This window comes from Microtus oregoni, unplaced genomic scaffold, assembly GCF_018167655.1.
Source record: "Microtus oregoni isolate MIOR12 unplaced genomic scaffold, Mior012 000037F_ref0000500, whole genome shotgun sequence".
In the NCBI taxonomy this organism is placed as follows: domain Eukaryota; kingdom Metazoa; phylum Chordata; class Mammalia; order Rodentia; family Cricetidae; genus Microtus; species Microtus oregoni.
This window is the reverse complement of record NW_024543096.1, coordinates 14,551,160-14,564,520: the sequence shown is the minus strand read 5'-3', so window position 1 is coordinate 14,564,520 and position 13,361 is coordinate 14,551,160. Positions and strand designations below refer to the sequence as shown.

The 13,361-nt window shown below is 48.3% G+C and overlaps 1 protein-coding gene across 3 annotated transcripts in view; it reads right to left on the bottom strand.

Moving 5' to 3' along the window:
• Tanc1 (tetratricopeptide repeat, ankyrin repeat and coiled-coil containing 1) overlaps window positions 1-13,361 on the bottom strand; it is a 220,734-nt gene that overhangs the window by 36,330 nt on the left and 171,043 nt on the right. For all 3 annotated transcript variants that reach the window (XM_041631414.1, XM_041631416.1, XM_041631415.1), the window contains 5 exons: window positions 12,502-12,733; window positions 10,614-10,780; window positions 8,847-9,454; window positions 4,287-4,395; window positions 3,161-3,283 (listed from right to left, as the gene is read on the bottom strand). In XM_041631414.1, the coding sequence (XP_041487348.1) occupies window positions 3,161-3,283; window positions 4,287-4,395; window positions 8,847-9,454; window positions 10,614-10,780; window positions 12,502-12,733 (1,239 nt within the window). The remainder of the gene's footprint in view (window positions 1-3,160; window positions 3,284-4,286; window positions 4,396-8,846; window positions 9,455-10,613; window positions 10,781-12,501; window positions 12,734-13,361) is intronic.

The window sequence follows — 13,361 nt, the reverse complement described above, 5'->3', positions numbered from 1 at the left end:
CGTTCCTTCAAGGAGAGAGGGAGGAAAGGAATCAGAGGGAAGGGGGTAAGGAGGTAAAGGAAGTAGGGAGAGAGGAGGAAAGAGAGCGAGAGAGAGGCTGACTCAGCACTACCCTCAGTATTTCCAAAGTTCCAAATAAACATCAGCAGCTACTGTCATTATCCCCCTGTGTGGTCTTCAGAGTGAGGGCCCTGGAGCTCTGGGGGCCCATCTCCCACTCACTGCCCAGTGTGTATCCCGAGACGATCCACAGTACACACAGCAGGATGGAGGGCCTTGCAAGCCAGCCACCATCTCAAAGTTCCCAGGTGCCCGAAGCCCAGGTGGCGTCACAGTTTCCAGAGCCACGGGAACAGCAATGAAAACAATCCACCTGGGTGCACAGGACACACCAGGCGCTTTCCCAGGAGCTTTGGCTGCCAGTTTTCTGATCGCTGGGAGGTGGTGTTTTGTTATCTCCACTTCAGAAGTGAGGACTCGAGTGCTCAGAGTGGGTAGGGCGAAGGTAGCTCAGGACACAAAGCAGTTGCTGCCGCAGAGCAGGGTCGTAGCAGATCCTGTGTGGCCCACAGGAAGGGATGAGATGGCTCATGCATTCGTGCCCATCTACAGGAGCTCTCTTTGGCTGACACTTGAAAGTGGCGATGCCACCTAGCAACTTAGGAAAACACACACAGGTAGTACAGCCCCGCTGACAACAGGAACCTGGAGAAGCGCCAACCAGCTCAAGCTGCAAAGCAGTATGCTGGAGGCTTACAGAAGTGGGGCCATTATGTGTCCTGCTAAATTGTGACGCAGAGTCCAACAGACAAGTTCCTGCCTCTTTGCTGGTCTCTCCCTTAAGCTGAGCAAAGCATTAGCAGCCCAATGCTCTCAGTCTACATGCATGTGGGGGCTGGCACCAGCCGTGCGACAACATTCTAGCAAACCAACCAGCTGGGCAGGATCCCAGTGGGCCATGCCGGGACAGGCCGGCATGAGTCTGGCCCAGTAACAGAGGCCACAGGGCTAGCAATCGCCAGCACACTTCCAAAATTACCAAGCACTCATTTTAGAGCAAGTCATTTTAATTTGCCCAAAGTGGCAAACTGCAATTATTTTCAAAATGACATTCATTCCTGTATGACAACAGTTAATATTCTCTAAAAACAGTTCCTTAATTGCATGCATAATTTTAAATTACTGTAATTTGTTCAATATTCTGTGAAGACCGTTTTCTCCCTCATCAGAGACTTACAAAGACAAAACAGAAGATAATGGAAGGACTTAAGAGCCAAGTTACATAAATTTGGGGATGGTACAGAGGTAGGTAACATGGGAATTTTATAAGACAAAGTAAAACTGAAGAATGCAAATTCGCCAGTACGTTATGGGGAAAGCTGATATCCTGCAGAGAGAAGCTGTGTAGTCTGCTGTCTTGAAAACCCACATTCACGGAGTTTAACTTTTCCCACCCATTCCTCTACATACTTAGAGCCCATAGGAGTTAACATCTATGTCCATAAATCCATTAAGGTAGTGTAAACAGATATTGCCAGTTCATCCCTTCTTTTCTTCTTTTATACTTTATCAGTTCTATGAAGAAGCCAGAAGTTATACTGCTTTAGGCAGAAAGATGACCAATGTTATAGTAACCTAAACTTGAGTATTTATAAAATCTAAGTGGAAAAAAAAATCACAACACACCTATCTTTATATGACATCTAAATTTAGAGCCATCCACTTCTGGGAAAACTCCATCTGGAAAGCAAGCTTTTCCTGGGACAAGGGACAGTAGTGTGAACTGCTTCTCCTGCATTACGGAAATGGTTTCCTGCCTACCCATTTATGAAAACCTGCATGCAAGGCTCCATCAGGACGAAAGCACTGAAGGCTAGGAGCCGGGAGGACAGAACACGCACGAGGTCCCCGGGGTCCCTAGCGGCAAGGTTCTTCTTCAGTGTGAAGGTCCCCAGATAAGGGGCTGAGTCAAGCTGAAGATCCACAACGGGGAGCGGGGAGCCACTGGGATCCAGGCAGCATTTTTCTCACTGTAAACACTATCTGTATCTACCTAGAGACAACAGACACTCTGCTCTTTGCCAAGGTCCTACACTGGCCAGCAGGGTTCTGGGTCACCTACCTAGACTCACCCCCGTTAGGTCCTCCCTGATACCCACAATCCTTGGCATGTGATAACCTCACTCTTCAACAGGGACAGAGGAAGGCAGAGCAGCTCTAACTGGCAGGGGAAGCTCCACAGTGCAGACTCCAGAGCCACGCCAAGGGACGAATTCTGAGGGGAGACAGTGAGCGAAGCAGGGAGGAGGGGCATCAAAGGGTCCAGAAGCGCTTCTCATGTCTCCATTTCTGGTGCATGCGGTCCCTTTCCTGAGGGGAAGTGGATGCCAGATACCTGAAACCTGAACCAGGCCTTGTTTCCTTTTTCACTGACAAGCACACTGGGCTTCCTTTAGCTTTACTCTATGAAGGAGCAGCAGGTGCAATTATCACTTCGTAGAGACTCAGAGTGAAGACCCAGTCCACCACCGAGTTTGTGTAGCAGGGCATGTTAGGACCCGGGGCTGAACACGTCTGTGTGGCTTTAACCAGAGATCTGGTCTAAGGTGTGATTTTGAGTCAAAGACTGTGTTATACACTCTGCAAACAGGGAAGGAAAATCTCTCTGCAAAAGTACCGCAAGAAGAGCACGGCTGGAAAGCCACCGAGAACTGTGCAGAGCTGCTCTCAGCTCCGCCTGCAGCCAACCTACTAGTCTCTCCACTGCCAGGAGTGTGTGTCCCTGGAACCTACAGGAAGCTTCCTGTGACCCACTGTTTTGTGTCATCAACGCTCACTTTCCTATGCCATGAAGAGCCGGGTTGCTATAATAATTCAGGATACTAAAGATCCTGTTTCCCTGCAAAGCTCTCTGACCTCTGATTCCCTTTGTGGATTACCTGCTGACCACATCCTCTCTGCCATGGTCACTGTGAGCTAACACAGTGGCTCTGTCTACCCTATCTCCCCCTAGTGGAAAGGGCGTGATGAGCACGCAGGGAAGACATCACCAGGAGCTCACCAGCCCTCCCTGGAGCCTTGGCTGGCTAGACTGGCAGAGGAGGAATAGGCCTGGCACCCCTGCAGAAGGCGACTCACACCCCTTCAGAAGGCGACTCACCTTCACATTGGGAGTATAGAGGTTCCTGAGCGAGGCCAGGGCAGCAGACAGCCCCTCTGTGCTGTATCCGATCCACAAGGCCTGCAGATGGCTCGAGGGGACTCCAGTCTTCTTACTGAGGCCCTGGAAACAACCAAAGACAGACGCCTGTGAGTGCTTCCTCCCAGCTGAGCATCAGTTTGAAGGTGAGCCTGCCCAACAGAGGTGTGCTGTACCCACAGGACCCCTCGGCCTGTAAGCACAGCTCAGGGTCAGGAAATCACAGACCTTGGCCCTGGGAACTGAGGGAGAGAGATAAGGAGAAAGCTTCCTTCTGCAGAAGGAAGTCAGAGGATGGTTAAGAGATAAAGGATCTATAACTCCTGGTGTGGGACAATTCTGTATTCTGTCAATTATGTTTTAAATAAACGCTGACTGGCCAGTAGCCAGGAAGGAAGTATAGGTGGGACAACCAGACAGGAAGTAGAGGCGGGGCAAGAAGAACAAGAGAATTCTGGGAAGGAAGAAGCCCATTTTTTCCCAGTCCTGTCCAGACACCAAAGAAGTAGGATGTGACCTGCCCTGCTGAAAAAGGTACTGAGCCATGTGGCTAACATAGATAAGAATAATGGGTTAATAAAAGTTATAAGAGCTAATAAGAAGCCTGAGCTAATGGGCCAATCAGTTTAACATTAATGTAGACTCTCTGTGTAATTTTCTTTGGGACCTAAAGACTGTGGGAACTGGGCAGGACAGAAACTCAAACAAACAGGCCATCATGTTACAAACTCCTAATGAAGGAAGGGGTCTAGGCAGTGGCCAGTAGAGGTTGGTAGCATTACAAATAAGAGGCAAACTCAGTGCTGTGTCTCCTGATATAGAATAGTCCCACTGAGCACTGTAATCGTGGTACTTTGCAAATGAAACAAAACCTCAAACCTGAGAAAGGCTCTAGACACACCTACCTAGACAGGAAATCCAGGGGAAGAGGCAGCGTCAAACCTCACTTGAGAAACAAGCAGGGTTGGAGAACCCAGGTGGTACTAAACATACAGGCCATAGAACCCGAGTTCTTTGATTAGGAACGAGTGAAGAGCCCACAGACCTGCCTCAAATCTTCAAACCACAAAATTCGCGCACACCTCACCTTGAAAATGTGTGCCTTCAGGATGTGGTGGCCAAGCTCCATGGTCTGCTGGCGGTTCAGCTTGCTTTCCTGCCGAGAGAACATGAACGCCAGTAGAGCGTGTCCGTTCCTAGGACAAGAAATACAAAGGCTCATGACAAAAGATCCCATCCATCCCACCACATAACAGGCTCTCAGATGAGGATACCACAAGGTCCCTGAACTGCCACCTGTGGCCATCAGCTGAGTACACAGAACGTTTAGGGAGCTCACCAGTCCTCCCTGGTTCTTTACAAAGATGGCCAGTGATGTTTATTCTGCAGTCACTTGCAGGCCTTTCCTGAGGTTTCCTACCTCTGCTGAGTAAGCACCTTCATGCCTGGATCTCCAGAAACCCCTTCCTGCACATCACCATCTCTCCCTCATCACCCCAAGTTTTGTTTAAGCCTGTCACAAAAATGCAAACTTCATGACAAAGGGTCTTGACTAAGTCACAGCTATAATCATGATGCCTAACAAGATGCCCAATAGTCAATAGACAAAGATGTGCTTATATGAGGGAAGGTGGTACATAATCTTCATGCCCTCAGCAACCCCCTCCCCCGTCACCATTCTGGGGCATAACTGGCAAGACAGACCTGGCCTTATAAGGGGAAGAGAAGAAAAGCCAGACCCTGCATAGCAATAGCTCCCGAGAAATAGAGCCTAGAAGACTAGATGGAACCCACACATTTCAAACTCACACAGATCAGCCTGCCTCTGCCTCTCAGAGTACTGGGGTTAAAGGCATGTTTCCATACCCAGTTTGTAACAGGCTACAAGATCAGTAGGTTTCTATACACTAAAAACCTGCTGAAAAAGAAATCCATTCATGGTAAAAAGGTGAGAGACCTCCACAATGAAAATTAAAAGTCACTGAGAAAGAAGCTGAAGATATAAGAAAACTGCATCTCCTGGGTTTATAGACTGGCAATATACCATTGTCTAAATGGTCATATTATTGAAAATGATCCATACAATTAATGCAATCCCTATAAAAATACTAATGACATTCTTGATACAACTAGAAAAAGTAATTTTTAACATTCGTATGGAAGCAGAAAAAGCTGGAAAATCCCAATGCAATCCCGAGTAAAAGGATCAATACTGGAAGCTCAATATTTGATTGTAAAATATACTAGAGAACCATAGTAACAAGACCAGGAGGACAATGGAATAAAAACAAGGACAACTGGAACAAACTATAGGCCTAGAAATAAACACTTGTGACTGCAGCCACCAGATTTCCCACAAGGTGCATTCTTTAGCAAATGATGTTGGGGAAACATCCACACGTAGGAAAATGAAAGTGATGGAAATGGGAGTTCACCGTGTTAGGTGAAATAAGTCTGGCTCAGAAGGCCAAGTACATTATGTTTTCTGCCATATGCAGAGTCTAGCAGAAAACAGCATGAAAGGGCAGAAGAGGTAAAGGGAAGGAAGATTAGGTATTGGGAGGGGCTGCATATGATCAAAATATGTTAACTGCACATATGAAAGCATACAATGAAACTATTACTCTGTATAATTAGTATACACTAAAGCTTGTAAACTACATGGTTACAGGTAGCTCCACTGTGGGCAACAAGTACAGACTTCAGTGTCCGGCCCAAAGGTTTTCAGGGCTCTCAGCAAAGCACGTGGCTTCCCGCCTGTCTGAAGTCCTGTCATTCTGTGTCTGTGCAGCCCCCATGGACCCTATGACTGGTCTTCCCCGGTGCGTCCATGCCCCTCTTTAGACCCAGAAACCAAACTGCGTTATTTCCTTCACCCACATGACCTTGTGAATCATGCAGTGTTATAATGCCCTGTTCTGCCTATATGAGGAAGTGGCCTCAACACGTTAGATGATTTGCCCAAGACCAAATGGCTAGTAACTGAGAGTGGGCAGTCTACCAGACTCAAGAGCTTGGGCTTGAGGGGGAACAACACCGGGCACCTCCTTTCAGGGGTTCTCAGCAACTGGAGGAGACACGTGTACCCATAATGCAATTCTGCCAGAAAGCCGCTGCAAAGAGATGCTGTGGGAGAAAGCAAGAAGCAGGCCCAATGAGACAATGTAACGTTCTGTCCTTCTCAGTTCCGGTTCCCCTTCCTTGGGGATTACACTGTCTGGATGATGCTCCTGACAAGACTTCAGGTTCCTGCATTATTGAACCCAAACCACTCAACACTCCCCCCCCCCCCTTTTCTGGCTCCTTACAACCCGGCAGAAGGGGTCTCCTAAGTGATGAGGGATGTCCTTCTATATATGTGTTGCTTTTATTAGTTGATGAATAAAGCTCTTTGGGCCAATGGCTTAGCAGAGTAAAGCCAGGTGGAAAATCAGAACAGAGAGAGACAGAGAGAGAAGGCGGAGTCAGGAGGCACCATGTAGCTGCCCAAGGAGAAAGATGCCCAGAACCTCTACTGGCAAGCCATGACCTCGTGGTGATACACAGATTAATAGAAATGGGTTAATATTCTTCTGCTGGCTCATCCTAGTCCTCCACACCATAACAAAAGCTCCAGTCAGATTAGATTTATTTCTGCCAGAACACCCCCTGTGCTGTTTCTGAAGCTCTCCCTGTCTGCAGGAACACCTTCTTCCTATTTGTATCCTATATCCTTTTGCTTCTCAAGCTAATTTCATGGAGAAAATAGCAGATTGTTCTAGTCCATCAGTCCTTGTGAAAAGTTAACGAGCTGATAAATCCAGGCATGGTTGGGGGAGTCTAGCATCACACAGAGATTTAAAGTTGAATTATCTCCTTTGAGAAGTGTTCACCACAATCTTTGCGAAATGGAAACAAAAACAGAAAAATACATGAACAAAAAGAACAAAGCAGAAGGCATGACAGTACTTGACTTCAAAATGTACTACAAAGCTACAGTTATCAAAACAGTATGGTAATTGCAAAAAACCACATGAACCTCTAAAATACAACAGAACCTCTGGAAGTAAACTCACATTTTTACACCCAACTGATTTCCAACAAAAGTAATACTAACATGCACCAAAAAAGGAACTCTTTTCAATTAAGCAGAAGAATAAGACTGAACATATCACTCACTACTTTAAAAATACCTCAAAAATAAAGACTTAAATGCACGACTAAGAACCATGGACAAGGAAAACAGGAAATACTTCAAGCCATTAGAATAAACAAGGACCGTCCCGAAGAAGACTTCAAAAGCACTGGAAACGGAAGCAAGAAAAAGCAAGCAATGCCAATTTAACCACAAAGCTTGTGTATTAGAGACGGCATACAGATGGGTAAAGCGCTTACAAACACACCTCTGACGGGGGGGCTGCTCTCCTCAGGTCCTGGTGACCACGGTCTGTCTGTGCCACTGCTCCTGCAGCAGCTGACAGACGCAGCTCTGCCCTGTGCTGAACTGCCGCCACCGTTGGAAATACAGCCAGGGTCAACAACGACCCCAGTCCAGCTACTTCCTCCTCTAACACCAGCGGTCTACACCCCGTGAGTCTCCTGATGGCTTCTTGTCTCTACAAAGTCACCTGCAGCTGATCGTCCTCAAAAGTGATCTCTCCCCGAAAAGCTGTGACTTGGTGAGCGATGTCACAGCACACACTTGGTTGCCACTGGTAATCTGGCTCTAGTATCCAACCTTCTTTCCTAACCAGGTTTGAAATATAATAAAGCCCGAGTCCAGCATCACCTGAGAAAACAGCCATAGCACTGAGTGGCATTAGACCTGTCCGTGCGTGTGTGCGCGCGCGCGTGCGTGTGTGTGTGTGCGCGCGCAGGAGTGACTCCCAGGTACTCACTGATCTCTTCATTTCTAGACCCAAGCGGTCAACCAAGCACCCTGTATTTCTGAGGAGACAACCCAGCAGCCTGCCGGAGTAGAGTAGCAAGGAATCCTGACTCAGAGAACAGCCATTCAAGAGAGCAAAGGTGTAGGCAAGACAGAGGTAGGGCTTGGGAACGGCCATGCCCAAAGACACTTGGAGTCTTCCATTTCTGACTTCTCACCCTATTTTGTACTAGGTACAACTGGTAAGCGAGCAAGCAGGCAAGGCAGGCTCATCTCCCCACCCTCCTGCAGTCTGAGTGCTGTAAGAACTGCACCCTGCACTGGCAGTGTCTGTAAAGAGACAGCTAAGTTGGATTACAGGGCTTCCCTCTGGTCCCCCCACACCTGTGCTACCTGGGATCAGGCGCTATATGGCCAACGGTGGTCAGACAGCGGCAGGTGGTTAAGGATCCAAGATGGACCCCAGCCGCGGGCAAACATTCTACAGAAGCTCACTATTCCCTAAAGCAGAGACACATTTCCCATGTATGACCCGCCATGCCAGTGGGAGGAGGCACATCAGTGAAACAATTAGCAGCTCGGAAACACCATCCTGGCTCCTCTCAGCTTCCCTTGCGCTAGAAATCCCGCGGTTCCAGTCATCAAATGAGGGAAGCTTTTGTAGAAATGTATGGAAACCTTTTCACTCTCTCATGACCAAAATGGGGACAACCAACAGCAAAACTGCATGGCACTTGGTACTCAAACTCCTCTGAGTGCCCACGGAAGCACCTCCAGTACCTGGGCTCACACAGGAAGGCTGTGCTTTCACCGTCGGCTCTCCACACCAGCCACTCCCTGAAGGACGGGTGGCAGAACATCCGCGTCTTGTCTCTCCTCTTGATGAGGAAGCAGGAGAGGGCCTCCATCCTTTGCTGAAAGTCCTCCCAGCCCTGCTCGCCTTGGATGTGGCCGGCGTTGATAGCCTGAAAGATCTGCTCATCCGTCATGGGGTGGAGGGACGCGAGGGCCACGTTTAAAATGGGAAGGGCTCTGTCGAAGGCAGACTGGGTCATGAACTTCATGTTGCACTGCAGCAAATAGAGCTCAGACAGAGACACGGGCACCACCTTGTAGCTGGCACTCTTTATGACCAGGTGTCCCCGCTGGAAGAGGTCCAGCGTGAGCTTGAGGTACAAGTAGGACCCAAGGCTCCGCAGCACCAGATGGCTGCTGACTTTGCCGATGAGGGCGGCGTCGGCCTTGCCATTCAGGGAGATGTTGCTGAGGATGTCCTGGCTGCTGTGGACCCTGTGCTGGACATACGCGTGCAGGTCGCTGTGAATGTCTTTGTTGTCTGGAAAGTCGTCTAAGGAAAGCTTGACAAACGGAAGCGCGCTGACGATTTCCTGGGAGGAAACAAAGACCCACAGTGTCACTTGGCGGAGTCTCCCTTCTCCCTTTAAAGCGGGTTGGCTCATTCTCTTTCAAGGAGGATTTTCGTGGATTACAGGGCCTCGTGGTTTTGTATTAAAACGTGTAATAGGATAAGGTGCAGATAAAAGGCTTATGTGAAAGAAATCCTGATGCGAGATAGGATCGGCAAAGGCTTTCCTAAAGCCCTCATCGAGGACTCTAAGCGTAACGAGTGGAGGGAGGGGCCAAGTAGACAGCAGCAACCAGGCCTTGTCAACAGAGCAGCAGCGGGGCAGGAAGACCCTGCAGGTGACCTGATTTAGAGCTAAAACAAGGGTAAACACAAACCAACACGGCACATGGAAGAGCACAGTCAGACACGAGATAAGAGGCACCTTCTCTGCATCGGATATCAGAGTTGTGTAACCCCACCAGGAAACAGGAGACTTCCCAACCTACCTGTGTACCTGGACAATCACAGCAAAAATCATAGCAGGTTCTCATTCCTAAAGAATTTTAAGTAAATGTTCTCTCAAAAAATTATTTTATGGACACGAGTGTTTTGTCTGCATATCTGTGCGTGTGTATGCCTGGTACCTACAACAAGGGTGTTGGATGCTTTGGAACAAGAGCTGTGATGGCTGTGAGCCACCGTCTGGGTCCTGGGAGTCACACCTAGGTCTTCTGAAAAGAGTTGCCCGTGCTCTTAATCACCGAGCCATCTCTCTCCAGCTCCGGAGAGAATTGTTTGATGAATCCTGACTGCATGGTGTCACTGATGTTCCTGATCTGTTATTTCAAAGATTAGCAGAGCCCCAACCCCAAGAGCAGAGAGAGGAAACATTTTAACTTCTCACTAATACTTCTGAAACACATCTTTTTCACGCAGTAACTAGAGGAGGGAGGTAGGGCACAGTTATTTCCATTCTGTAGGGACGTTAGCCGAACCTCCACATTCAGCCAGCAAAGGACCCAGCTCAAGTTTTAACCTAGCTGCCAAATGATGCCACCGCGGGAAACATGACTGAAAAGGTATGTTTCAAGGTGCAGACAATTAAGCATGCTGTTTAAATTTTGCTTTAGGACTCAGCCAGGACCAGTGCTGCTGCACACTCGGGAAAGAGGGGACAGACATCAAACATCTTCCCTCACCTGAAAATTTGCTCTCACGGTCACGATCAGCTTCAGCCAGGTGGGGAATTTAGGAATAATTTTCGTAATAAACGAAGACAGCGTATCTCCGTAATCAGGCTTATGAAACTCAGCTTCGTTCAAGCCATCTATCAAAATGATGTACTCCTCTTCTGGAATTTTCTGCTCTAAAGATGAAATAATTTTTCCAAATTAAGAAATTATGCATTTCTATAACATGGCACCACCCAGTGTATTTTAACACACGGCTCAGAGTGTTAGCACAACCTAAAAAGGCTTACATATGGCAGAAGACACGTTTTCAAAGAAGCATATTTCCTATTAAATTTATAATGAAAAACAGAGCACTGAGCCAAAAGAAAACTAATTCTTATAAAACAGTTTTCAGAAACATATTGCATTACAGACATTAGCAGAATCTCAATCATATACATATAGCAGTTAGCTTTATATAAGCCACCATCACCTGAATAGCCTGCAGCCACACAGAGAGCCTAAACCTGGAAGAGACACCAGGCCCTCCCTGGAATTCCTCCGTGGACCGACTCCAGGAAAGGAGGACCCGCCTTCCCTACATTACCACCAAGGACTGTCTGGCCCGAATCATCCCGTGGTTAAGAACACTGCTTGACAGATGCCCAGGGAGGGCTCCTTCGCACAGCACTGACAGCTCTCTGATCAGAACACAGAGCAAGCAGGATGGCCATCTCAGGCCCCCAATCTAGCATCTTCTAACAGAAGACACTTTGTAGATGGGTAACTCAAAAAGGAGGGGGCAGAGAATGGAAACCTTGAGGACCAATGATGTCATTGGCACTCCCACTCGGAGACTGTTCAGGGGCAAGTGGAAAAAAGAAAGAAAAAAAAACAAAACAAAACACTGGGCAGTGGTGGCACAACGCCTTTAATTCCAGCACTTGGGAGGCAGAGGCAGGCAGATCTCTGAGTTCGAGGCCAACCTCATTAACAGAGCTAGTTCCAGGACAGCTAGGGCTGTTACACTGAGAAACCCTATCTTAAAAACCAAAAAACCCCAAGCCACACAAAACAAAACAAAAAGAAGACTCTTAGAAATGGCTTTAGATTTCAGTTCGCCTAAGCAGGGGCTAGGTGGCAGGGAGAACATGCTAGATTCCCAACTGGTCACCCTGCTGCCCGGGAGTATACACAGTCTTCCCTGTTTGTATTACCTAGTCTTCAGTGTGTGCATCACCTACACAGATTGAGGTTATACGGGGACACAGAATGTGCCTACTTGCAACGTAAAGGACTGTGAGGGTGAAAGCAGCGAAGTAAGTTCAGGGAGCTCCTGCCTGGCCTTTCAGCTTAGATACAAGAGACGACAAGGGAAGCCTGCAGTGTCCCGCAGCTGGAGAACTAGAGAAGCCTAAGGTATCAAACCACTCGTAACCAGCATCAACGGTCCTGTATATTTATCTTCCCAGTTTCCTGCCTCTGAGAGCCCAAGCTGTTCCCTGTTTTGTCGTCTGACTACTCCTGAAAGCGGCTGCTCTTTGTTTGTTGAAGATCCTTCAGAAGGTGGAGTGTTCAAACCCTGCTCCCAGTTATCATCCTCATCCATGCACTGCCAGCATTAGTAAGTTCTCTTGGCTTTGCCCCTTATCTGTCTACTCTGGGCTCATTTCATAGACCAAGTATCAAACCTTTGTAGGGCAGAAAGTCTCCTCTTTCCTCCACTACACGGCTTCCTTAGAAGTGACACGCCATTGGAAACCTCATCATGGAGGATGGATGTGGTGGTACCAGATATGTACTGACTCCTCAATATCCTCTCCCTACCATCCCAGGACTCAGTTGAGCATCCTTCTGAGGGCCACTTGGGCACCAGCCTGTACTGGGAAGCAGCGGTGAGGCTTCTAGAAAGTACCGTGTCTTAGGCTTGTGAGCGGCTCCAGCACACCCCTCTTGAAAGCGGCCACGGGGTCCTGCACGCAGGAACGGAGGCTCAGCATGCTTTGCAGCTGAGGCTCCTTGATCAGAAGGTCTCTGTAGGCGGCCAGCTGGTGGGACCGGCAGAGCAATGCAGCGATGCTGTGGACAAACTCAGGCACCAGGCAGGTGTAAGTGTTGTCGGCCTGGCAATAATGGTAGGCCACCACCTGTGGAGAAGCAGGGACATCGGTGTCACCCCACCCTCTCCGCAGCTCCTCCCAGGAACTCAAACAAGAACACAGCTGTGACATTTCCTGAGATCAGACACTGTGTGTCTGCTCCCCAAGGCAGAGTTCGCCCCTAGCTTAATATTTATTCCATTCTTCACTGGTGTGATTTGCTAAGTTCTCAGCAGACCTCATGGCAGCCACAGATCCACCTTGATTAACACAGAAATCAGCACAACTGTACTCTGCCTTGAATAAGGATTAGTAAAAGTCATTTATAGTACCCAGTGCCTAGTCTGGCTTAGAGTGCTTCCAAGCAAGCCGTGTACCCAACACCGCCATCTGCACAGAGTTTCCATTCTCAAGATCATCAGCACTTCGAGGGGACCCTCCGCTCATCCAAAAAAAAACACAGGATCAAGTTGGCGGCTATGAACCCAAGCTGTAAAGTCATAGCTGCTTCTCCCTCCTGGCAGGGATGGCTCTCACCTCCTCCCTACATCCCCACTTCTTCAAGGGATGATATGGAGACGTTCAAAAGGGACAGCCAAGAAATTACCAGCTATCTGCTTATCATGAAGGGCACAAGGGGAGACAGGGAAGAGCTGCTCCAGCCTGCAAGGCTGAG